At 40.2% G+C, this 27,785-nt stretch overlaps 2 protein-coding genes across 16 annotated transcripts in view; one reads left to right on the plus strand and one right to left on the minus strand.

The window, feature by feature from the left end:
- LOC105831519 (lachesin) overlaps positions 1–22,358 on the plus strand; it is a 268,879-nt gene extending 246,521 nt beyond the window's left edge. For all 15 annotated transcript variants that reach the window (XM_036284104.1, XM_036284107.1, XM_036284105.1 and 12 more), the window contains one exon: positions 20,812–22,358. In XM_036284104.1, coding sequence (XP_036139997.1) covers positions 20,812–20,921 — 110 coding nt within the window. In that variant the 3' untranslated portion in view covers positions 20,922–22,358. The remainder of the gene's footprint in view (positions 1–20,811) is intronic.
- LOC105829601 (COP9 signalosome complex subunit 2) overlaps positions 13,967–27,785 on the minus strand; it is a 76,028-nt gene continuing 62,209 nt past the window's right edge. Inside the window, exon 9 of the mRNA XM_036284118.1 lies at positions 13,967–13,988. Within this exon, the coding sequence (XP_036140011.1) occupies positions 13,983–13,988 (6 nt within the window). The 3' untranslated portion in view covers positions 13,967–13,982. The remainder of the gene's footprint in view (positions 13,989–27,785) is intronic.

The raw sequence follows: 27,785 nt of genomic DNA on the forward strand, positions 1-27,785 counted from the left end.
TTTCTAGCAAATGCAGTTTTGTTCCAATTCCAGCCTGTAGTTCTCTCGATAACGCCATTTGACGAGCAGTTTATGCCGTTAATAGCAGTCCTGCTTTGTTTCTCCCGATTCCGAGGAATTCCGTAATACCCGCATTTGCATGGATAGTCTTTTAAAACGCGCTCCTGCACATGTTCATGTACATGTTTGCTCTAAAAATATGTTCTGATTAAATAACACTTTATAAATTTTTTAATTCTTACGGTAAATTGTATTAAAGTTATTAAAATTATTATTTATTATATACTGATAATTTTAATTTTTAAAAAATAAAATTTGATACCGCGTCCTTTACACATACCCTTTCAGAAAGGATTTCTGATACTAAGACAAAAAAATATTCTTGACATATTTAATCTTATTACAACCTCATGTAGTATAAAAATAAAACAAGATTAAGATTAAATCAGAAATTTCCATCTTCAGACCGGTCTATTCTTAAATCTAGAATATCATAACATTGTCACCAAATACATTCTAAGAAAATGAATAAAATAGCATCAGAAGTCATTTTATTCTAGATTTAAGAACTTTTCATTTAAGAATAAAATATTCCTTCTTTGATATTGAATATGATTGGCGCTATATCGATGCTATTTTATATATTAATAGATCGAAGAGTAATAGTATTAGGTCCAAAAATCTTTTCTGTGGGTGTACACACGATCGAAACGATCTAACGATTTACCATTTTTCGTACTAAGCTAATTCACATTAATTTCTTATCGAGCATTTCGCATTGCACTTGCATTCTATCAAATTTCCACCAAATTCAATTATCACTTTCTCTCACGTAATTCTAAAGGTTTCCTGGAAACCGTCACAGGTTGAGCTAGCGTGTATTCCAACTCGATGTGCAAAATCGAGGAACGCAGGAATACCTCGCGGCTATGTTTTTGTGAAATTTAATTATCCGTAACGCGTTGCCATTACTGTTTTATAAATGTGTGCCTACAGAACGCTACTTAATAACGGTCGTTAATCAGGTCGCTATATTATACAATAATAATCTATTCTACTACGCTTGCCATGAAATTAATTATGCATTCTTCTCTTATACGTTTTTCTATTTTGGATTATTCTTTGCACGTGCAAAATAATTTCACAAATAAATATATATAGCAACATTAAAAATAAAGAATAAAAATAAAAATTGAAAGATAAAATATTAACGATAAATGTATCTATTGAGTTAACTTATTTTGTTTTCGAGAATAAAACAAATTAGGATTACTTCTGTTTCTTTTTGACGCATTGTTGACGCAGTGTCGTTACATTTTTATTAATAACATTCTAAGTAATAAATGTTTTATAATTTTGAGTTTAAAATCAATTGAATAACATATTGACGAGTGTAATTATTAAGTTTTTAATTTAAAATATTAAGTATTAACAAAGTTATTGTACGTAAATGAGGCTTGTAATATCCTTTTTTTTTAATATTATATATAATAAGTGGAGAATAATGTAAGAAAAATAATTCTGAACTCTTCTCACATGAATGATATAATAGAAATAATAGCACATTGTTTTGTGAATATATTAAACATCTCTTGACATTTTCACGCTTAGAAAGCTGATCGCACCTCGTAAAGACAAGGTGCGGAGTTGAGAGTTTAAACAATCTTCGATCAACGGAGCTGATACCATGAAACGACCAAAGTCCTGGGAAATCCTTTGCTATCCCAAAGGACTCAACTTTGTTTCTAAACTCCGCCCTTCCGTGTAGCTAATCGTCAAGACTTAACGTCAGTCCAAAGCCTATTAAATCAAGTATCGAGGGCAAATTACTTTTTGGAGTAAAATAGTGCATCTTTATAAATATACAGTATACGGAAAAGATATTTAAATTCCTCGAAAAATTGGAAATCCTACTCTCTAAATCGGAATCAGCGAAATACAGTAAATACTCGATGATTATCGCAGTTATAAAGATTACAATAAACAATACACAGATTCCGATTTAAAGAGAGCAATAATTGTTTGTAGCAGATAAAAGTGATACTTAATCTTTTCTCTCTTAAATCTAAATAATTTTAAATAATAAAAATTTATTGTAGCTTTATGTGAGTTTTTTGAAGCTATATGTCTGTGCAGTACATACATAAACATGAGTAATAACTTCTTGGAATTTTACTTGATTGATTTTTTGGATATTCTGTGAAGTGGCGTAAATACGAGCCATTACATCTTTTGTTATGGCAAATGCATAAGTTATCTGCTTCGATCGATGCCTAAAAATTGGATGGAACGCTTTTAACCTTCCATCGTGGAACTTTATGCGACCCATAAAATCTGCTGTGCCGTCCAACAGCTAAATTATGCGCATATATATCGATCAACAACGCGTGCGCGCTAATACTTCATACAAACACAGGTTATAGACCGTAAAACTTCAACTCGTCTGTATTGACGGTACGCGTGAATGCATTTGTTATCGAATCGTCGGATTGGAATGAGAATGATCGCTGATGGATGGATAATGGAATATTTAACCACGATTTAAAGCGTTTTCTGGTGCGTCCAAGTCCTGCACTGCGGAATTACTTCCGGCATTTTTCATTCAGTTCCATTAATACGTGAATTAAAACCTGCCACGCGGCGCATAGAATTGTAACGATAACATTTTCAATGACTTTAAAATGACGCAGAATAATTTAATAGACGGTTTTTTTTCCTATGCTGCTAATTAATATGCACCCATAAACGCCCGACAATTTTTGTCAGCTGAACCGTGGCGCTTTTTTTTCACGAGCATCGCACTCGCGATATGAATCATCGATCGTCGCCCGTTCACTCGATTTACCAAACACGATTTAAGTGAGACGGAAAAAGAATGCAATACCTGTTGCTTGATAGAGTTACCGAACCGCCTAGAGATAGATATCCGTTGTCTCGCTTCGAGGTGCGAACACAAACGAAAAGTATTATATTCTACTTGATGTTTCTAATGAAACAAGTTCATTCAGAAAACATTGAATTACAGTTTTTGAGATTGTATAATGATTTTCAGTATAATGATTTCTACCTTTATGCGAACAAAGCGAATGTTTCAATCCTAGAAGAAGGATAGATTGAAAAAGCACTATTTGAAAGCTACATGCGTCGGAGCTTTGCTTCCAAGTTTGCGTGCGCGATATATTAAACAAAATCACAAAATATATTTAATTGTACCCTGCGTGTTTGTATATACTATACCTGTCAGCGGTACAAGTTCGAAACGTGTGTCTCCGCTATCAAAAATATGTTACCGCTAAACTTTCTTCGCGGTATCATCTTTCGCAACAAACGAAGAAGAATACACCTGTTGCACGGTATCGTCGATAGGCTTATCGACAATCCGCTCAAGTGACGCATAAAGAAGAGCTGGAAAATAATATCAATATGCGCATATCGCGCGCGCGTTAAAAGTACCGGTACGATTGCAAAAGAAACAATGTGACGTATTTTCCAAATACACGTTTTTACATGTTGTTGCATATATGAGGGGGTCGTTAAGTACTCTAAAAGATTTTAAGGGATGATTCCTTACATTCAAAGTTGAAAAAAATTCCTTTTCCTTTTAAGTTTCGAAAACCATTCGGATTATTTCAATGAAACGTTGTGTGTGTTCAACATAAAAATATTTTTTTCTTCAATTTTGACACTTTGTATTTTTTCAAATTAATATAAGTTGTTTCGGATTTATGGTCATATGAAGTTTTTGTCTTGAATTAATGTGAGGAGTCACTTAAAATCTTTCACAGTCCTTATTGATTACCCTGTATATATAAAACAATATAATTTTATATAAAATTTAATGTTAATGTTTGGATCAAAGCACAAGTTGAGTTTAATTTAATGTTTGGATCAAAGCACAATTCGAATTTAAATCAGATTCAACGACCCGATCTATTAATTTTTATATGTATTACTTACCTCATAGATAATTCTATCTATAGAATATAAATACATGATCATAATCGGATTACAGCGATCGATGTTGCAAGCTGGTCTAAGCTGGATGTTACAGAATTTCCGGTAGTCGTATAATAATTTAGTGCAAATCAATTCGCTTTTATGCGAGAGGCTCGACAAGAGTAGAGTAAATTTTGCATTTAATAATGAGTATAAACGCATAATTTGCTGCAGATGTACGTTTGAATTTTGAACAAGATTAATTAATACGTAGGGTAATAAACTGGAAATTTTAATTTTCGTTTCACTGGATTATCGTTTGCGAATTATTTTTCCCGCTGCGCGAACGCTCGCAAAGTAATCGCAATGTATAATACTTTTTTTTTTTCGTTTCTCGAATAAATCGACGCGTCATTTTTGCGCCGCTCCGTGCATCCGAATATTTCGGTCTTCCTGGTAACGCGATTTAATCAGAAATTCAGTCGCGCGATATCACGGTCCGCGTACCAAAAACGTTTTTTTTTCCCTCTCCCGTGTCACTCCGCCGGCATTCGGTAAGGGAGCTTAAGGTTGACGTCACGATGCGGGTGTACCTTTTACAACACGCGCCAGTCCGCCTCGTTTTTTCGTCTCGCTGTCCTTTTTGTTTACGAGCTATGTGTACGAGTCAAGCCTGTAAAAACGGCGACACAAACGCTCCATTACTCTTCTTCTTGTCCCACGTGTTACGGCGCCGCTTCGCGTGCAATTACACATAAGAGTAAAAAAAAAAGGGAAGAAAATCTCCCTCTCTTTCCCTCTTCCTCCCGCCTTCCTCACCATCTCGCTCCGGCGCGTTTATTTTTGTCATTTGTCTAACGTACAGAGTTCCTTTCGTGTCGACGTGAGACGTGAGAGGCCATATGTCGCGAAAATGTAATTAGGAATAGTACTAACGCCCGTCGCTTTGGAACGCCGCACGCTACAACATGCACAACGTATTAAGTCATAGACGTCGCAGATGAATTTTCCTAATGCGACTTACATGTGTCCGATTTGCGCTCGTGGAATGCGTATCTGCGTGCTGCATATCCCTCTGCGCGCGGTTATCCTTAATGACGAAATCTGCATGAGAGGAGATTTCATCTTTCACCAACGAGATCTAATTTCTTCTCGTGCGCGAGGATTAATTTAAATTCGTTCCCTGATTGGGACACGATATTCATCTTTGATGTACCGCACGACGTTACACTCTCTTATCTCGCGTATTTGGAAGTTAAAATCCTGTTTTTCTCGTCGGTCCACGTCAGCAGCGTAATCCGCGATTATATAACACAGCTGAGTCGGCACGTAATATTCGGCGTGGCGCCGAACGCTTTCGAAAGAACCGCCATTTTCAACATTACCGTGAGTAAGCGTACCTATGTACGCATCATATGCGTCGTAAACGATAGCATTGCTAAGGTGTTGGAACATGGAAGCCCGCGGCGCGCTCGCGTGGCCATCAAATCGAACGTTACATAATGTAATAGTATTGGTCTCCCCTCGCTTCCCGTCATTCCAACAGAATTCCTATTTGCACCGACGGGCACTGAGAGAAATATGACGCCAGGTAATGTTATCCGCGGCGAAGCGAAAACACAGCTAAATGGTCCGAAAAGTTTCTCGAATTCTTTTTCTACCGGCTATTTTTATGCTGTATCGGCCTTTCGCCGAGCGAAGCTCCGCCTATTACGAATATATTATGATCCATTTACGGTATAAATGGGGTACGTTCCAATTTTGCTACAATTGCAACTAAATTTTAGCAATTTGTTCATTAAATAACGAGAACAATAGGAACATTTGTGTTGTCCTTGCTAAATAATAAATTACAATGTCATATGTGTTAATATTTGCTCTTTTGAAACAGAAATGCACGGATTTCCAGCCGTCATTCACATTTCGGTCGTACATTACATATTAAATGCATTTGCCTCCGAATGTTATTTAAATATATATTTAAAAATACTGTTTTATTTTTGTTTCCCGCAGCTTGAAGCGGTCAGTGAAATACGTAAAACGCGAAAAAAAAGTATGAATTTAAAATACGCGAGATATCTATTTTGTTATCTAGTCGGATATTACTCGGACAGTAATTTACAATCTTATCCGAGTTTTACACGTTAATAAAATATTCTTCAACGTAATGAGAAAAAAAGAGGAGATATTCTCTTAAAAAGTGATTTTTCAATACTCCATATTTTCTATTCCTATCGTTTTACATACTTATTTAAAACCCCGATCTTATTTAGAATGTAAAACTTATGCAGAACGTCGGCTACGTAACTAAATCCCGTGAAATGGTTTCTATATATCTCTCGTATCTTCAGAGAAACGTAAAATTTATCACGTCAATTTACATTATTCTTGAGGTAATCGAGCACCATTTTTCTACCGGATGATAAAGGCCTTTGCATTCCATTTGACAATACCTCAAGCGTGTCCAGATTCGTACGCAAATCACACAATACGCCGAGTGTCGCCAAGAGCAACCGTCTGCGAGACATACATCTTCGTCCGCGCTTTGGGTTTCGTTCTCTCCCTCTCTTTCTCTCTCTCTCTTTCTCTCTGTCTTTTTTTCTCTCACCCTTCGCATCCACACTTTGCATACTCCGGCGCGCGTGTGAAGCGTTACCTTCGGTTTCCCTCGCCCTTAAATCCCCTCCCCTCCCCATCGTCCTCCCCGCGCGGGCTTAACACGATGTAAGCCGCATACCGCGGGTACGCCGCGGTTTCCGGGGTTCCGGTGCTATCTGTATCCATAAAGAATGTAAGCTCGCACACTAGCCAAAAGCCGAGGATCTTCCTTCCTTCCTTCCTTCGCCCGACGCAATAACAGCGACTCTCGGGGATCCGAAATTTTCATGCATAGGATATAAAGCATAAACGACGACTTCATCATCCCCTCTCACCTTTTCCTCTCTCTCTCTCTCTCTCTCTCTCTCCCTCCCTCTCTCTTCTCTCTTCTCTCTCTTTTTCTCTCGCGTCTCTCTTGCTCTGTGACAGCCGAGCTCTCTGGATATTTCGACTGTCGTGCCTCGCGTGCAATTTCGCCGTGAAACGTTCTGGTTGTTCTACGAATACGTCAATATGAGGGAAAAGCGTACGGGAGCCTGGAATAAAATCAATGGGCTTGGAGGAGGACGAGATCGGGGAAAGGTAAATGTAGTAGAAAACCATACGACGGAGCTTTTTCTCTCTCTTTCTCTCTTTCTCTCTCTCTCTCTCCTCTTCTACCCTCCCTCCCCCGACCGATCATTTTCTTTCCTTTCGCTCGACCGCTTTCGATCTCGTCAAAGAAATGCCCACCGTGACTGTCGGCGGCCCGGATTTTTGCATTACGTTTGCGGCAGGGCTGCTGGATTGAAAAGCTCATAAAGCCAGAAATGACGTAGACTTATATCGCAAAGAGTAAATTTTACGCGGAAGGAAAGGGAGAAAAATTTGTAAAATTTTCCACGGTTCGTGAGAGCTGCGAGCTCATTGCATCACCATGTGTCGAACGAGCGACTAACATCACTTTAGCCATGATATTTAAATCGGGTAAAATTCGAGATTCTAAAAAATTCTCTTCTTGAAATTAAAATCAGAGATTTTCGGTATATCCTACGTGTATCGTGTGCTTCATATTTCGCTCTCCACGCCGTCGCTTCACATACGACTGCGCTTTGGATATCTTATCTTCGTTTTTATAGATATTTCATCGTGTGTGACGTCGGATGTGACATAAAAAAAATTTGATCTCATCAAATTTGTTGAATTTCGAGTTCATGCTTCTTCCTGGGCGGGGAAAGTTGTAAAATATCATTTGCTCGATCGGTACCCATGAATAGCCGTATCAGCATCATACATCTTTTTCGATATCGGTTGGTATGTTTTTTTCAGAACTGCACAAAACAAAAACGGAAAATCCTAAAACGTTATACATCAATATGTGTACAAAATGTTCGTACGGCTGATGCTAACTTCACGATACGTTTGTGATTATACAGGATATGTGATAAAATTCTTTATAAATTGTGTTTCGAATGTGCAACTTTTTTAAATATTTTCTCGTAAAGTGAATTTATTTATTGTATCGGGTCGATTTATGATACGACAAAAACGTTGCAGGTTGCTTTTTTCTGTAAACAGAAAGAAGTCATTATATTATTGTTATTGATAATTTTAAAAAATTATAAGTTCAGGATATATCCTCCAAATACACGCTTTTCATATCTAATGAAAAATATAACAATTAAATAATTAAATATACTTTTCTTAAAATCGCGCTAGTGACTTGCGTGAAGATTTGCGGAAGGTGAACAGGAAAATTTCTGACGTCGCACTGCGAAACAAACGCATTCACGTTAACGTATCGGAATATAAAACAGAGAGCGGGGAAATTCGGCAGCCGCGCCTATTACTTTCATTGATCGAGACGCGCCGACCGATTTTTCGCCGATCGATATGAATACGTGTGCACACCACCGTGCGCAAACCGATCTACAATGTAGTTACGGCACGATGCTCGATTCTCAATTATGCAGAATTTCAGAATCCCCGCTCGCGCCTTTCATGAAATATTAACGTTCCAATCGCGTTAATGTAAAATCATTTCTGATCGGAAAACGCGATGGTTTTTCCTCGGCAATATATCTTGTAGCTGAAACAGATAACTGTAGTGTCTGCGCGGTAAACGATGAGCACCGATTGACCGAGTTACATTCGCAATGCAAACGTTCGTTTATAGCGCTTTCGTAAGATCTGATGTAATTGCCGACGTTATTGTTTTTGTCGCTTACTGCATCAAGAAGTAATCGATAATGGCGGAGATGAAAAAACGTTACGTAATTTTAAGAAATTGGACATTTAAGAAATTGGATTTTACGTTGTAACGTGAATCGAATAATGATTGGTCTATAAAAAATGGGTTAATTTACGTTTCGCATTATTGAGCTTATTATACTGATGGTAATAATGACATTATAAATAATATCCTAATTGAGTATAACAAACAGCGCTTTGACCAATCATACCAATATTATTGGCGTACTTGATAATATAAATCCATATTTGATTGTGTTATTATTTGATTACGGGTATTACGTAAATAATTTTCAAAAGTGACACAATTTTATGCATCAAGACGAGCACTTCATAATTAATTACTGCTGAATTAGAATAAGATTTTTTACCCTTGAAGTGTATACCTTAATTCAATATATCTTAAAATTAAATCTTTCATTAACTATTTCTACATATTTAATATTTTCATTCTTGTGTTATAATATTACATAATATAAAATTCCGAGGAACTGTTCACACGTCACGTTCGGTACATTTAACTGCTGTCGATGATATGTAACTGTATTTGAAACTGAGATGCGCTCAGCTTCGATGATAATTGTGATTTTTGATTGTCAAATTGATATTATCAAGTTGAAAAATTCTGCCACGTAGGCGTTTCCGGCGCACTAAACGACATATCGATTTGGACTTGGCGGTCGAAGCGAGAGGAATATTAATTATTCAAGTGCACGAGATTGCCGGGTGGGTCTCGAAAAACCGGGTGGGCGTGGAGAGGGTTAAGTTTCTGGTCCCCTGGCATAAATGCGTCTCCGTCTCTCGTTGCCGCTCGCGCATCGACACGCCGCTCTCTCCTGCCGCTCCTTCCAGCATGCGCTTTAATGCAGTAAGCTGCAATGTAGCGAATGCTATGCTAATGTCTTTACTTACGAAGACGGTCCCCGGGCGCGGAAAGTTCTCGGGATGGTTCTGTTTATGATAGAGCGAGGAGCCCTCGGCCGTTACGTGACTCATGTAGCAGCGCAGCAACGACCGGCTTTTCCGCGGCCGCCGTGTCGCAAGTTTCCAGGTCGCTCGGATGCGATGTTAATTGATAGGCGTACCATCGAGAAGTTACAGATAAGCGCCCGCGGCTTTACATGTCTGATTTTCTCCAATTTATGGAATGAAATTGTAGGGGAAATGTAAGCGAAATAAAAAAGGCGTCGCACGCTAATATGACAAAATTTATTATAACAATTCCGTATTACAGTCACTTGTATATTGATATCATTTTAATCCATGAGAATTATTATATTCAAATACGATAGATATCTCTTTTGTTCGATAAACGCGTCGTGAATGATTTAGTAAATAACATGTTAGATATCTGTTCGAAGATACGTTTCGGGTTTTACACAATCGAATTTCATAAATATCACATCGTGCGGGGTACGCGCGTGTTACATGAACGTTTAGAAAAACCTCCCGCCTCCTACGTACGCGCTGAATATTACCGAGCACTTTTCCCCATACAGCGTTCGTCGTTCGACTTTTAAATCTTTACACTCGCGCCGCGCGCCGGAGCTATTCGCTCTCGACGAGACGTTTACAGGGAGGCACTTGATGGCGGTTAATGCACGCGGATGCCCGTAAAAAGACGCGTCTCTGCAGTCGGGTATTGGGCGTGCACGCGCAGAGTCGATTACAATAACTCTCGCGAGTGGTGAAGCATTACGCTACATTACCCTCGGTATCGCGCGCGTTGAACTTCATGCCGCTCTCAGTCATCGCCGTCGTCGATGATTGTTGCTGCAGCAGCGGCGCAACTTGCATCGGCAATGTCCGTTTCCGCGGCGATCGCGAAGCAGTCGAATGGCCGCCGTCCGTTTTAAGCGCAGCTCGTTAAGGGGATGCTAAACTGCTCGTCAAACTTGATCGAGGTCGATAATGGAGTCATTCGTGCACATTATTAACAAAATTTTGTGTGTATTTCTTTTATAGATTTGGAAATCCTTTTCCAGAATTAAAATTTATGTATTAATATCAGCTTATGAATTGATTTTCATATCAAGAATTTAAAAATTTTTTCAGATTGCTCTTTTTAGACACGAAATTTTCGTACTCATTGAACTTTTTTATTAGAACCCCTACGCTCAATCTGAAAGCGTAGTATTGTTCCTAAATGTTTGCTCCACATGATTTGTGCGTACAAGGTCTACAATTTTTACATCAGACACATTTTGTTACGAGTCAATGTTAGAAGCCGACAATTTTAAAATTTTTTGTTTTTTCTACAAAATCGCTACGGCCCGGCTTTGTTGTTATCTATTATATTTTAATTCTGGAGAAGGATTTTTAATTCTGTAAATGCAATTAAAATATTAGCTAAAAAGAAAATTATCGTTAAAACAGGACAACTTCAGCATCCCCTTAAAGACAACGACGTCCGGTTACGATAATAAATTTCCATTCGTTGTAATGAAGCCGTTGCCGAGGCATTAAGATCGCGCCCATTGCATCCAATTGTGAGTACAATCGAAACGTGCGCGCAGCACGACGATTAAACAAGCCCGGGGAAGCTACGTGAACTACTCTATTAACTACTTTTCCGTTACTGTTATTACGTAACGGCCTCTTCTCAAAGACTGACAGGTAACTGCAATTAATTAATTATAATTATACCCTAGTTAAGGTAATATTTTTCACAGTAAATTTCTTTAATATTTCGGAGTGAGAGAGAGAATCTTTTAGTTAATTTAATAATGTATTTTATAATGTGATATTACTAATCTAGTTCCGTTTTAAATAACTGCGTTGAAAGTAACAGCGCGCAGTTTGAATGAAAATCTATCTATATAAATAAAAATGTAAAATGTTTGTTACTCATCTAAGATCTCCGTAAGTTATTCACCGATTGCTTTGAAATTTTGACACAACGTTGCATTCGTAATCGGGAGTGTTCTTATGGGGTCTGATTTTGGATATACCGGTATTTCAAAAATGATAGCCATAATTTAAGTGTAAAAAATAGTTTTTCATTAATATTATTGAAATTTTGACACATTGAGACGGGGAGAGATCGGGAGAGACGGGGAGAGACCGGGAAAGACCGGGAGAGACGGGGAGAGACCCGGAGAGACGGGGAGAGACTGGGAGAGACGTGGAGAGACGGGGAGAGACCGGGAGAGACGGGGAGAGACGGGGAGAGACCCGGAGAGACGGGGAGAGACCGGGAGAGACGGGGAGAGACGGGAAGAGACCGGGAGAGACGGGGAGAGACCGGGAGAGACGGGGAGAGACGGGGAGAGACCGGGAGAGACGGGGAGAGACGGGAGAGACCGGAAGAGGCGAAGAATGTTTCTATTGTGTTTAAATTAAGGTAATAAGAAAAATAAAGATGGCTGTTATTTTATTGAAAAAAAGGAACTTATTTAAAACAGTCTTTTGAATGGATTTCTAAATCCATGGCAGCTTTTAGAAAAAAAGTTAGAAGTACATGAATGAATGAATATTAGATTTATTAAAGATAGATAAATGCTTATTCAAAAATAAAATAAAAAGAGCAACAGTAAAGCAAGGCTCTTGAAAGTTAAACAACGAAAGCAAAGAAAATTTGAAAAAAACGTAGCATAAGAATAAAGAGCCACAGCAAAGCGTGGCAGGGCATAGCTAATGTATAATAAATCAGACAATAAGCATTAAGAGCTTTGACTGTTCATTTGCCAATTTCTACTTGAATTGTATAATTATTTGTGCTAGAAAGTACACGTGACAAAATAATTATATTATAATAATCATTATGTCGTCACGTAGATATTATAGACATATTTCTTAGCTCGCTATTTTACTCATTAAATAACGTATATCGCGATCGTGTATGAAGATGTGAACTACAACACAAGCAAAATGTAAAATTTGAATAATTATTAACAAGAAACGCGATAGCGCTATGAAGAAATACGATGCCGATGCATAAGACTATAGAGTTTCCGGTGTATGGCTCATACCGTGTCATTGTCTACCGCGAGAGACGCGGATAGCGAGCCTCGGTCGACAAGTTGATAAATTAATATAAGTACGATTTAAGAATTTTCCGTGGGAATCAATATTGTATTAAACTCGAACTATTCTGACGATATGCCAACGTCATATTCGAGAGTGAGAGATCGGCAAGATGAGATTGAAGTAGGTGTTTAAACTATTCGCTGCTATCCTTGTATCTTACATTGTTCATGAGCGGAATTTCATAACTAATTAGAGCGGCATTCGGAGTGCACGGGATAGACAGGTGAGGATATTACGAAGTGCAGAAAGAGAAAGGCAGAGGGAACGGGAGGAAGAGAGGGAGAGGATTGATGCCATCGCTCTGGTATCAACGGTCATAATGTGCTTGCATATTTGCGCAGCGCGTACGTCATGCACGACGCAACCGAGCGGTTTCAAGCGGTCTTCGCTGAAGGATCGCGTTTCCGCATCAAACAAGAATTACGCGGCACGGCAACGAGAGCGTAACGGCAAACGAGCCGAGTCGTCCGCTCGAAGAAACGGGGAGGCAAATTTTGTTACATGCCGTCGCAAGTTTGTAAGCACGTATCAGGGTAATGTGCAGCGAAGATGAAACGTATCTTCAGGGCTGTCGTTCGTATCGATTCGCATCTCGATGTAAACTGCACAAAAGCTTATTTATTATAAATAAAACGTTCTTATAAATAAAAATTACCAAATGTATGTAAAATCAGTGTATCGCGAGTTTTCTACGTGATTTTTTTCACTTTAGCCTCTTTTCATAATTTTTGTATTCTAAATGTTTTTAGATTAACATCTGTTTTTCAAATTAGCTCTTTATACTTGTGTATGTGCAAATGAATAATAAAAATAAAATAACAAATGTTAAAAAATTGCAATAAAAGAAATTTTTTTAGTTTATTTATAAATACAAATATATATACGCATTATAGCATCGTGTTTTGCACGTGAAAATGATATCTCGACGTTTAGCCTTCTGAAGGTAGTCGAGTGATATAACAGTGCAGGATTGCTCGTTCCATATCCGTTCGTTCGTCTCGAGCTAAGTGCACTTTGTGAATAATCGCAGCGTGAAACGGGCGAGTAGAAACATACGATGATTTACCCTCCTCGGGCTCGTCCGCATTTTCCTTTCCCACCGTCGCATTCTGCCTTCCCAGTTTGTTCTCAACAAGGTAGAAAAGTGCTTTTCCGCCGCAAGATCTTCTTCTCTAGCGTCTAAGTGGTGATCAAGACTGAAAAAAATGCCGCCGTGAAATTTTCCGGCTTCTGGTTCGCCTTGACGGCATCGTCTGCCGATTCTTGACACGCGACTGCACGAGGGATGCACGGACGGTCGAGGAAAAGAGAAATATTTTTATCGATTCGACGCATTTGTGTGCTGACACGAGTCACGATATAACACACACACACTGTCTTTAGGGCGCGCTAGGTGCTAGGAAAGAGAATGCATTATCTTTAGATCCGTGAAATTTAAAAATGAAATGACTAAATTTGAATTTATTAAATCTAAATCTTTTTCACATATATTTGTAATAAATGAGAGCATGACATAAATTGATATATTGAGCGGGACATTATACGTTGGAGAAATAATATAAATGTCAGATTTGAATAACCCACTTTTTACGAGAGAAATCTTTCAAGGATATTCTTAAAAAAAAGTACCGATTATTCTAGTATTATAATTCGCCGCTATACTGCATTCGTTACTTGGACGACGCGGAACGGTTCGAGTTCATCCAAGAGTAGCTGCTTAACAGATAGAAACATTTGTCCCTTCGTCTAATCATAATAGGTCGTTTATGCTGTACAAATGCCACACTTAGTCACTCTTACGGTCGCGCTGCGCTTGATAAATGAACGTGTGGCCGACGCATAAGCGCAAGATATTAGTCTTCCTTGTCACAAATTATCACGAATAAAATTTGTTAAGGTACAATTCTCTCCGTGGTCCGGGCGGAGCGTGTTGCTGCCACACGGGATATATCGCGTCGTTTGCGCTGATATACCCGAAACGCCAGAAAACTAATCTCCCGTCACTAAGGCACCTCCGCACGTGTAATGAAGTTCGCACTGACTGCACGACACACGCGCGTTCCTGCGGCGATTACCCCCTTTTTTTTTCCAACGAGGCTGCATGACGTTATTTGGGACGAAATTTAGTTACAATTGCTTCTGTCACATTGGATTAAGCGTAACGATATTATTGGATTTACCTGCGTGCGCCCAAAGTCAAAGTGGCCACAAGCAAAACGCGGACGTCGAAACATTGCGGTGGCACGAAAATCGGGACCAAAATTTGCAATAAACGAAAAACCGATAATACATTTAAAATGTGGATCAGTCACTAAGTGAATTAACAATTTATCTATCATCGCGAATATTCCTCTTGTCCCATTGTTAATATTGTTAACATTGTCATGAAAAAAAAAAATCAATTGACATTAAAGAATTTATTTAATTAGTATACATTATTTTAAGTTTGTATATCAAATATTTTTATATTCCTTTGTGTAAGAGAGTTATTTTCGTTTGGCAATTACTACTATACTATTATATATTACTTTTTTTACGACATATACGCAATATACGTCGAGAACAACGCCGCTCTACTTTCCAGTAATTTGTTCTCGTTGTAGAAGGGTCAGTCGACGGACCCGTCGAGTATCTTCACTCCGATTTCCCAAGACGCAAATGGTCTTAACCTTCCGCGTGCATGGGGTCGAGGGCTTAACCGGCCCACATACAAATGCCCGCCTTTAGACCCGGCTGCTACTTACAAACGTACACACCCGCATGCGGACAGGAGGGGACGACAGGGTTTCGGGTTGATAAATGAATGCGCGGTTGATACGTGAGGAGGAACGCGACTCCACATACTGGGGAGGAAAGACTAAAGACACCTTGGGGGATGGCGGAAAGCGAAAAGACGAAGAAGCAGGCCGAATATATCTTGATCTCCGAGCAGCCGTGGGAGACAAAGACGTTGTGCCGTGTATCGTCGATTGCGCACGTAACGCTCGACCTATCTCTGCCTTAATCTGCAACGAGCGAATTCGTCTCGTCCGCGTTCGGCGATTGCTCGAGAGAGAGAGAGTACCGTTCCGCGAAATTCGACCCAGTCCCCCTCGAGCGATTTTGTTATCGTCGAGTAACATTAATTTAATGGCTCGTGATTAAATTGAAAATTGATGCCGCCTGCCTTCCGTTTGTTAATTTTATTGTCATTATCTGTATTCACCGCGGCTTGTTTGCTTACCTACTCGAAATGAATTACGACGATGAATTAATAATAGCTCAAAAGTGCAAACGTGCCTTTTGCAAACGAAACGAAATGAATAAAAAAAAAAAAAGAAAGAGCGAGTGTATGATGTCGCGAACGTCCGAGTAAGTGTCGCTCGCAGTCTTTTTTCCACATTATCGACAGCCTTCGGGCATAGAATGTTTTTTTTTTTTTCGATATAAAAATTCGTTTTACGGCCGTTCCGTACGTCAAGTTCCTCGGCGCGTGGATACGCGGACCGTCCTGAAAATGGGCCACGTCGGCGACAACTTTAACTGTCGCAAATTCCACGTGCCGAGACTATCACGGCACTTCACGAAGGAGTTCTTCTTCCTCGCTGCGCGATATACACCGCTAACTCAATAACCCCCTTATTCCCTTCGACCTCATTTCCGCGCCCGTCGAACGTTTATACCGGCCCATGGCACGTCCCTTAAAGCCGATGGCCCCGACGACGACGGCGCGGCGCGCGGCGCCGAGAAAAAATGATAACGCGCGCGAAGGCGCGGCGTATCGCGCCGAGTTAACGATGCGAAATGACGAAAGGCGGGAACATCTCGCCTATCGTGCCGCAAACGTTACGCTCTGCAATTTAGCAACGCGAATATAAATACTCGTCGAGCCTCACGTGACAGGACTCGATATTTTATGGCGAGTGGAACGATACTTTTGACAATTCGCGTGCGCGCCCTTTATTTATCGGCGTGAGTGTATTTCACAATCAATTATAACTCTCTTCCCCCCGCGTATGTCGAAGAGTCGCGTTTTATTTAATATTGTACACCGCAGCGAAGGAACGTCCATCTGTTTAATCTCATTCCACGAACGTGGGGCCTCTTTTCGGCATTTCGAGGTGACTTTACTGAGCGATCGCCCGAAAGACAACGCCTCACTCCGATCAAAGTCGTACGTAATCGAAAACGTATCGCTTAAGATACTCCGTGTCCCTCCTCGACTCGCGACACCTGCCAATATCGCACCGCGCCAGTTTAAAATTTAGCCTTTGTCGTGTGCCCTTGAATTCTATCAAAACCGGGAGAAATGTCGACTGGCTACGGCCAATCGGCGGTGCATGCCGATTTGCGCGGTCCCTTGTTTCGTCTGTGACGGCGTGCAGTGTGGACGATTTGAAAAAAATAAATAAAGATATATATAATTCTTTGACGGAAGTGTCCGATAATACACATCATGTTCGCGACCGGCGCACCACGATATTTCACGCCCCCCCGGGGGGGAGGGAGGGTTGGGGATGCTGCGTGTATGCATCGGGACGGTGTCACACGCGAGCCATTTTATTTTGCAATATAATGCTTGACTCCTCGTCGTCCGCGCGGGTTGACATATTGGACGTGATAGGGAGTAATCTGTTATACCACCCTGTGTCCACGATAGAAGCCTGCAGGCGGCATCCTCCGTCCACCCCTCCCCCTCCCCCTCTTCTGCCCTCTTTACCCCTCTTTTGCATTGGATCTACGGCACGTTGGAACGACCGATATATCTCCCGGTATACACTTCCCCGTACAGATTCGTAACCGGGGAAATATAGTGGCGCGAGCGCGAACGCGAATGCGTGAGCCGGATCGACGATAAATCAGAGACCGCAACGTAAATAAAATCTTATGGAAACATTCCGGTGGTGGGGTTTTCGGGGGAAGAGGGTGACGTGCGCTTTCTCCGTTCTTTTCCTTTTCCCGCGGCCAATTTGAGATTATCCAGGCTGCCTCGCGGACAGCTGTATTATTGACCTGGAGGGTGGTGGGTGATAACAATGAGAGCGCTATACGACGGTATATAACTTTCTCTCCGGCGAATAAATGCGTAAAGCACTAGTTGGGGGGGGGAAAGCTTTTGTCGATATTGCACGCAGACAGTTGAGACAGATATCGCAAAACACATTTTGTGCGTCATGTGTTGCTTCACTTATACGGTGCGCCCGTGGTGCATTCCGCGATTTCATGTCATAAAATTTGATTTGGTCCGGAGCGATTTCTCCAAAATTGAAATTCGTTATTCGAACACAGGCTCGCGCGATAAATCGGCGCCTTCTTCCGCGAGCTACGTCCACATTACGTAAGTTCGTAGACGTATCGATTGTAATCTTTATTTAACGTTGTTCGCAAGCGAACAGTTCTCCATCTCTATTTAATTCGCGCAGACGTTTCCGCCTTTGTGAAACTCAGAGGTGAAAGATCAAAGGATGAAACTCATAACTTTGTTGTTTCTCTTACAGTTATAATTAATTTAAGAGAAATTTCTCGACGCGACAGGGGCCGGAAGCGCCAGGCAGAGACAGCGCCGAATGATTCTTTACAATTAATCGCGCGAGTATTATGCCTGGAACTCTCCGGGAAGGCATCCCGGATTATCCGGGACAGGGTTGCGCAATATTCCGACGAACGCATCGATGCATCCCGATGGCGCATGTCTATCGAAAAAGCAAAGAGATTTCTCCGCTGTAGTTTCGCTTGGCTGGGGCCAGGATCAGGGATGGCACTCGAGACACACCCGGGGGATTTCGGGACGAAAAGTTCCGCTAGAAACTCCCGTTCTCTGTCGCGTCTTATCCAGAAACCTTTAGCCGTCCTCTTTTCCCCGCGCGCCCTGGCGTCCCCCATGCACCCGCTTTTCGTAGCACGCGCAGAGAGAGAGAGAGAGAGAGAGAGAGAGAGTCAAGCTGCATATAGTTTTCTCCCATGAACTCGCACACGCGCGTCAATCTGGTCGAAAGGTACGATACTCGTATCGCGAAAATATAGACCGTAAAATTTCTAAACGGGATTTAAACTTTCGCACTGCCAATTTCTAGCCGCCCGTTTAACCGCACTCGCACCCATCCGTAATTACCGAGATAACGAGCTTTGTAAAACGGTCGGAAATTCTGGAAAAAGGGATTAAGCGAACCGTTTACTCTGCAAGTGGTGTAAGTCAAATTTGCCAAGTGTATAATGGTTTTAAGCAATGTATGGGCGCGTATTTAAGATTGGTATTTGTGCCACTTTAACAAGGGATCTCAACGCTTTGACCTGCTCCATCTGCAGAACATGTTGTGCGTATTGGGGAGAGATTAATTACCAAAAGATAAACATTCGAGAATCGCGGGAGCAAAAAGAAAAAAAGTAAATTACTCTGTTTAACAATCTAAGGAGGTACGATACATTAAGAATATGGCCCAAACAACTAATGCTACCGTAGTGTGTGATTAATTATCGACACATATCGAGCTGATTAATCAGATTAATTGTAAGCTCCCTCGGGAGCTACGAGCTATTAGCGACGCCCTACTGATTTCCCGAGCGTTCACGGTATAAATTATTCGCCACCTTAATAGTATGCCTTCGCAATGGCTCGTTATTTTACTGCCTGATCGTAGTCTCCGTAGAAATTAACGTCGTAGATTCGAGCATTGTCTTAAAAATATTTTATTTGCGCGTTCCCAACTGATTCCGCGATACGGTCGTTGTATACGCCTTCCGAATCGCGTTAAAATGTATACGAAGCGTTAATATTATGATATTACGGGAGGAACATGTCTTTTCGTGCGTTCAGCATGTAAATGAATGTAGAGGGAGATATGCAAATCGTACACGGCGAGTGACACCGGCATATTCTACGGCCAACATATTTTGCGAGTACGCGGTATGATGTGTTTGCGCGGTTGACATTTTCGTTCAGTTGGTTTTTAAAGTGGAAGTAAAGATAGACTTACATATTAACTTGACGACAAAACATCCTAATGGCACTTTTAGATAGAGATGAATAGTTTGTTGTAATTTATAAATATATTTCGGTATATTTTTCATGTGGTGATATACCAACGAAATTTGATATTTCTTCGTTATCTCAATTCTGTCGATTCATACAGTGTAAGCGTTAGAAGTTTTTTATAGCGACCTTTTTGCGTCAATATAAACGAATGGATATTGATTTTATCGTTATTATGTTTAGTGGTATTCAGTAGTATTTGTAGTCACTGTCTCTACCTTCCTGCACGTGTAGAAACCGGTATCGATATGGTAATACTGAAAAAATTCCCTTCGTTATCTTTTAATTGTAGAATTAGTAGATTTCTGAAAAGGTGTCGTTATATCGAAACCTCTGAATGGTAAAAAATGGCACAATCGATAAAGAATATTAGTGGTTCCCAATTCGGCGGTAGCGAGTTTCTGAATTAGAAATTCAAATTGAATTAGGAGGAAAGCAGAAACATTTCTGTCGCACGAAAATTGCAATAAAGAAGATACTGTTTTGAAAAATGACGTAAAAAGCTCGGGGGGTTCTCGAGTTAAAGTAGATAAGCGAAAAGAAACGTAAGCGAGAGCGTTAAACGGTCGAAACGGCATTTCCATAGGGAAAACCCAGCGTTCCTCCCTGCGTGAAGAAGAATGGTGGCAGAGTCCCAGGTGGATCATCTAATATATACAGGGTGTCCTCGCCAGACACCCTTATCACAGTATGAATTTCATGGCGACTCGAGGACAGTTCTTTTTTTATTCTGTCTCATTCTTTTTTTTACGCGGAACGACGTTCCGAAACAACAAGCGCCACTAAAGCACAACTAGTCAGAATTGATAAATTATTAGCGCCGCGATCGGCGGGGCATTGTACCGACGAGCCCGTTTAAAAAAGTATGAACCCTCCGCATTAATCCAAGACAAGCTTCATGTATAAAAGGAACGCGCGGCGCACCTGGGCCACCCCGTGCATATAAACTCGCGCACGTAGAAGCCTCGTGCATAACGGCGAGTAACACGCGAAATGCATTTCTGTTTCAGGAAGCGCATACATCATCAGATGGAGTGCGCCTCAGCTGATGGTCGTGGCGGTGCAGTACATTCTCACGGGGCCCTACATGCCCCCCTACGTACCGCAGACAGCGAATTAAGACGTCCGTCGCGCCGGAAAAGAACCACCGTCGCGTTCACCCCGTTCGCCCCCGAGGAGGAAGGGGGTCGTAACGGCGACGCGGCGGCGAGGAGAGGAGGAGCCGGGGGAAAACACACGAGCTGGTTCCTAAAATATAGTATATCGCCGCGTATCTTTCGCGGGGAAGCGCGCTTTTTGCGGAAGCCGCGTCGAGCGCACGGATTACGGAGCACTGATGGAACACAGGAAATGTGCTCGCGAAACGGGTAACTGGTTTACGACCGACAGACACGCTAATCTACCCCGATCTGAAATGGATTCCGATTTTATTTTATGTACCGCTACCCGCCGATCGAACGGTCGATCGTCGCGAATCGGATTGAGAGATTTTTCACAACGACAGCGAAGTATTACGTCATTTTATTCTTATTAAACGGCACTCTCCCGCCGATGGTACGCTGAAATACCTGGCTGTGCTCGATGAAGTCTGTTCTTCGTTATGGACGTCGTATAATTCTTCATAAAATCATTTTCACGCGCGGAATCGATAAGCTGCTGTGCTCCGCTCTTGGCTACATCAAAGTTTAAAATTTTAACGGACAGCTAGAAAGAGTATACCGACGATACCGGCGTGTATTAATCGTCAATCCGCGATTAATAAGCCCTAAATATTAATGTATCGTTACGGATCGCGTTACGGATACATTTGAAAGTATTTGAAATCATTTTGAACAAAGATGATAAAATATTCGAAAGCTTATTTATTGAGTTACATAACGTCGTACCTTCTGTGATAGCTCTTGCAATTCAACCTAACACTTTTCTCTTATTATTAACGCGGTACACACAGCACTGTGTGTCACATGTGATACGATTCGAAAATCACGGAGATTGTTGAATTATTTGCTTCAGATGTATATGTTTCTGGCGGATCAAATGCCGTGATATTGTGTTCAATAAACTCAAGATAAATATATTATTCCTTTCCGTCTCAAGGATCGTTGTTCCGTAATATAAAAATAATGTGAAAAAGAGAATAAAGTTTAATCCAACAAAATTGTGTTTTCTCAACGTGTATAGATTTACGTATAAATCGACGCACCTCGAGACCAGCACGTTATATGCAATAAGGAGGCGTCCAAAAGGTCTCTCCAGAGAACTAGGGGGAAAATTTGATTAATGCCTCGGCACGTAAAAAATGGCGCGGTCGCGAACTCCTCGAAATAGCAAGGGCGACAAGATGAACGTAAGAGTCATCGAGAATTTTTCGTGGACCGAAAAAGAACTACGTAATATAATCTCGCATGCCTTCGACAAAAATTCACTAAAAACTCTAATAAAATTGTAGCGGAATTACGAGGTGAAATGCGCCCCTCGTCAGGACTGAAAAATATCTCAATCGTCCTACGTTATGCGCGAATAAATATGTAGGTGTCACGCATTACAATGCATCCCTAAAAAAAGAGAAAACACACAGGCATTTTATAAAAGCGGGCTTTTGCAACACAAGTGACGAAGAAAAGAGAGCGCTGCTTTTGTACGTATTTTATTGCGCGTACGCGTTGTCAATTACATGGACCAAAATTAAATTTATAGCAGATCAGGGCACATTATTGTCGATACGATAAAATTTATGTCAACTTCGGAATATTCGATCCGTCGTGACGACATATTATTGCCTCGTGAAAATTTACGAATACTCTGTATTCATTAAATGTGCTTCTCGTTTAATTAAGGATATCTATATATGCCGCCGTTAAAACGCTGTTGGCAATTTTTAATCACCGTACGTCGGGTACATTATTATTCGCCAATTAAATGTTCTGCCGGATTCTTCCGTTCTCTCAACGCCGTTGTACCTGTAACGATTTCCCACTGCCGTCTGCACTTTAATATACGGATATTACGACTGATTCCGATTAAAAGTTATTAGCGTAAGATAAATCTCGCCTATGTGTACAGACTCGAAGAGGCTGAAATTACAAGTCGCGATTTATATACGATTTCTTTTTGTTTATTCTGAAAATTATGAGACTGACTACCATATATGCACTACCATATATGCACGAAACGAGCTCGATGGTCATAGCTACGAAAGAAGCGTTTTATGCAGTTACAAACGCGCTCGAAGCACGTGATTTCTATCGCAGGAACAATAGGTCGAAACTGAATTAATACGGGTGTAAAATTGAATTATTTTATGTATAAAGAAACGAACGTGTGAAGCGCAGCAGCGTTTTTCTCTCCGACCGGAAGTCTCCGCGCGACAGTTAATTGCCTTCCGTTATTCTCATTCATTACTCTTTACACGCGCCATTGTACATATCAAAACCTCGGCGCTTCCTTCCGGCACTTTACGCTAATTGTTATCCTAGTTATCATTATTAGAAGCATTTTCTGCCCGAGCCATTCAAGTTTGCTATATTTAATAATGTCCCAATTAAATTTTGATTACCGGTATAGCAAATTTTTTTCATTTAACAATTACGTCCGAGGGAGTTGCAAATTATAACATTTTGTGAACAGAAACTGCTAATTACATTTAATTCACGTTTAAATAGAGTATAATAAGCTTTAAAATAAGATTAATATATATGAGGATATTATTTGGCCGGAAAATTTCGCACCGAAACTGCGTGTTAGTTTCAAACTGAAAACTCCAGGTGTATGTGTGAACTCGGCCGACAAATGCCTTCACGGAAAAACGGAATGCGAATCGCGAGGCTGCACGATCCCGATGGTATTTTAACAGAATACTGAGAACTCGCGTTCCTGACTCTTAATTCCCAGGATAAAAAAGGAATTTTCTTTCCCCCCCGATAATAAATGCGAACGGCTGGCATATTTTCTTTTCTCGGGGAATTGCTGTAACAATATGACCCTTATTGTCGAATGGATCTCATCGATTTGGCCTGAAAATATGAACGGATAACCATCGGCACATTTCTTTCTCTCGACAACAGTCACCCTTTCCCCTCCCCTTTTCTCGCTTCGCCTAACCCAGGACGCCTGGATTTGTCTCGTAGAGAGGTTTATCCGTTCGGATATCGAAACACCTTGGCCAGCCCTTTATCTCGATTTCCCTCTCCGGAAATGCACGCGCGCGCGTGGCGCGAAGCTCCGCGCGCATCGGGATATGTACAATACCGTGCCGATATAATTGTACAGCGCCCGTCGCGGAGGTATCATTCCGTAATCTATGTAGTCCCGGTCGAATGGGGGATTATGTTAAGCGATGCGTGAGCGCGGCCACAGTCCACGGCAATCCAGGCGTAACAGAGATACTGCTCGGTGACGTCGTTACACTCGCGCGCACACGCGCGCTTATGTACGCACTCCGCGATTATATATCGCACATATAGGCGCGCGTATACATGGCCGATGTATTGTGTATTTGTATATCGTGGGCGATATACGTGGATACGCGGCGCGCATTACCGCGAGCGCGACGGCGATCGCGGTCCGCAGAGAGGGACGCGCCCCAGGGATGGATCCGTCCAGATACCAATGAAACTTGAGTTTGGGATCCGCGTTGGTTGCCGCAAATCCCGACCGTTTCGTCGGGTAATTTTGATCGACACTACCCATCGATTTGTTAGGACTGTCGAAAGAGAAGCCCCCAGGCTCCGAAATTTTTGAATCTTCCAAAGAAATGGATGGCTAGCATTAAAATTAAATACGGTTCAAATGTCGACTTCGGTTTCGAAAGTAAAGTAAAAATCGTCTTCGAATTATAAACGGGAAGTAACACGGGGGGACTTCGGTTATTTGGATGCCATTCAATTCAGTTATTCATTTTGTATACACGTCCAATATACGGTTTTATACGTTTTAAAGATTTACGGCATTTAAAAAAAATTGGCATCCAGGTCATCACTAAAATATGAAACGGCACACCTTATAGCGAGAGGTGTATTATTCAACGTGTTTAAAGTTTCAGTATCAGTTTGAAATTCTGAGAAGCGATCGTTCGCGTCCCTGGATAAATAACTGAATTAATCGCGAGGATACGATATTATGATTAATAAATAATAATAAGCAGAAAGTACGATACGTTTGTTGAAAATACATGTTTGCCGAGAACCGCGCACGGTATGCATTCTGAATGACGCGTTTTTGGAGCGGTGTATTTACGGTTCGCGAAACGACAATCCCGATTCGTATACCGTGCGATTCGTCGCGCGAAACGAGGTTGGATATCGTTAAACATGATTTTTTTTCCACGAACAAATCGCGACGCGAACGATCCATCCTGCATTAGTGAATCTCGTGTTCGCTCCACGTCGCGCGTCCCGGACGTGTTCCGACATCGAGATTTTACTTTTTTAACGTGTAAAAGTTAATTGCCGTTAAAATGTGATGATGCCTTTATTTGCACGCTCAATGACTTTCTTCATAAAAGACAAATCAGCAACCAACTGACAGTTCATGTATAATACCCCTTGCTTGATTCGGTCCTAATGTCTTAATAATTTTTCTTCATATATATCACTTTAAAAAGTTTCAATCAATAAATACTTTTAAAGACTGTGTTTATTTATGAAAGCTTTATTTTATTATGTATCTCTCTTTATGGATACATATTTCTTATATTTATTTTGTGTATTATGCTGTATGTTATATATACGTATATATAATTTTTTGTTACATTGATACGTTCTATTTGTAGTTGGAAATTATGCAAATCAATATTTCATTTTATAGAAAAGCAACGTTCTCGAATCTAAAACTACCTTACATTTACGTTATGGACAGAGGTCTGCTCAAATTTAAAACGAAATACATTTTATGAGGCTGTTAAGTATTAAATCGGAAAGCTTGGTACGCCACCCGTTTTAACGGAAATTTATGTCCGCATTCATTATAGCAACAGTAAAAAGACGCTCCTTTAAGGAGCCTCGCCCGTACAAGAAGGGGCAGCAATAAAATCCCCTGAGTCTGTGCGATCATTTTCTAAAAGCTGCTGCGTATACGGATTCTTCTCTAAAGAGCCTACCGTACTCGATCAAAACTGTAAAGGATTCGAAACATACAAGAAATCGTTTTGTAGAAAAAATACGCAACGGGGTTATTTTTGCGCATCGATACAAAAAGTATCGATACATTATCTTGCGTTACGATATTTAATTATATTTGCAATCCTGAAGTGTTTCTTAATTGAAACGCGTATTTATTCAAAAGGCATTCCAAGAGAAGTACAAAGTAAATATAAAATTACAATTTTTCCGAAGAATGTGAAATAAAATTGAATTCGATTTACCCTAGATTTCAATAAAAATTATTATCAGATATGATTTCCTGAGATATTTCTATCCGTTATGATTTAATTGACAGTTTTAGATATAAGTAATCAGAATTCTAATTACATTTCTATTTGAATAAAACTCTCTTGAATTAATAACAATATTTTGCTATTTTTCATTTAATTCATTTAATTTATGTGATATTTCATAAATTTTATTAAATAATACGTATTTATTTTAATATTTAAAAAATATATTTTAAAAATATATTTTTAATATTTTTTTTACAATATTATAATGTAATTACGTTTGGATAAATAATGACAGAGTTTAAACTGAGTCTGTAACAAAATAATGCAAATTAATGCAAAAAATGTTATTTTAATGTTATTTAAAATTGATGGATATATTTATAGCATTCCGCAATAGTAAGTTTGAATAAAAGTATCAACTTGGATATTTATTCAGACAAAATTTAAATATTGATTTCCAGGTTTCTCCATTTCTGTTTTAATGTATTGTTAAATTTTATTTCTATTTTTATCAGTTACATAGTAATCATGTGGTACAGCGAGAAATTAAAAGTTAACCTATTGATTTTTATATTATAAAACCAAATTAATTCTGTTCTCTACGTCAGAATTTATATTCCATATTCTACGTAATCACGTTTTTCGTGATGTCCTAATTTCCCTTTAATTATAGACATTAGAATCTATTTTCCTTAATGTAGAGCTTATTCCGCGTACATTTTCCTGTTAGAACAAAGAGCGAAGGAAGAAAGGTAATAGTGAATGTTGGACTTTACGATGTACTTCGTATCCTCCTTATTACGCAATTATGCAATGGGGAAGAAAAGTAATGTTCACAAATGAGTTTAATATACCGTGGCATTAGCATGAGGTATTTTTAATTCTTGAATCTCTCGGTGGAAAAATCATTTATGTAACGTATTAACAATATGCAAAATTCAAGCTTTAACGGCGCAAAACAAATATTATGTTGTCGGGGCGTTAATTGCATGCATCGCGAATTAAACGTTATTAATTTCCATAGGTTATCTCCATTATCTAATCGCCGGTAACCACCGTCATATTTACTGTTCAACGCGCCGTTACAATTTTTCGTTGTATCAGCTGCTTGTTGGGACGTTAAAGCCATTTTAAACATCTCCGTTGTACTCGCCACAACGCACAGTGCTTCCGCCGGGCACTATTAATGTAGCTTAAACGATTGTCGTCGTATCCCGCGTGCGACAACGTGGAATGTATTATATTTCCATGAGAAAAGCTCGTCGCTCCCCTGCGATATTGCCCGAATGCGACCGCAAAGATTTACCTTTCGTCCCAACGAAAACATTTATTCTGCATTACGTAAAAGTACCTTTACGTTGTAATTTCTGCCGCGACGACTCGCGCGTCTTGCAATATTTGTTCCGCTCAGCGAAAACCCACCCTTTGCGCCATTTATCTCTCCCTCTCCCCCGTCGTTTTCGTTCAGATGCATTTGCGCCGCGGTATCGAAATTTCGGACGACACGAGTCACGTTCGTGACATCGACAGATGTATCTTTGATATAAAAAGCAAATTACACGAATAATTTACTTTTACACGCGGCTTCGTATGTATAATTAAAACGAC

The sequence above is a fragment of the Monomorium pharaonis genome, chromosome 3 (assembly GCF_013373865.1).
Source record: "Monomorium pharaonis isolate MP-MQ-018 chromosome 3, ASM1337386v2, whole genome shotgun sequence".
NCBI classification, from domain to species: Eukaryota; Metazoa; Arthropoda; class Insecta; order Hymenoptera; family Formicidae; genus Monomorium; species Monomorium pharaonis.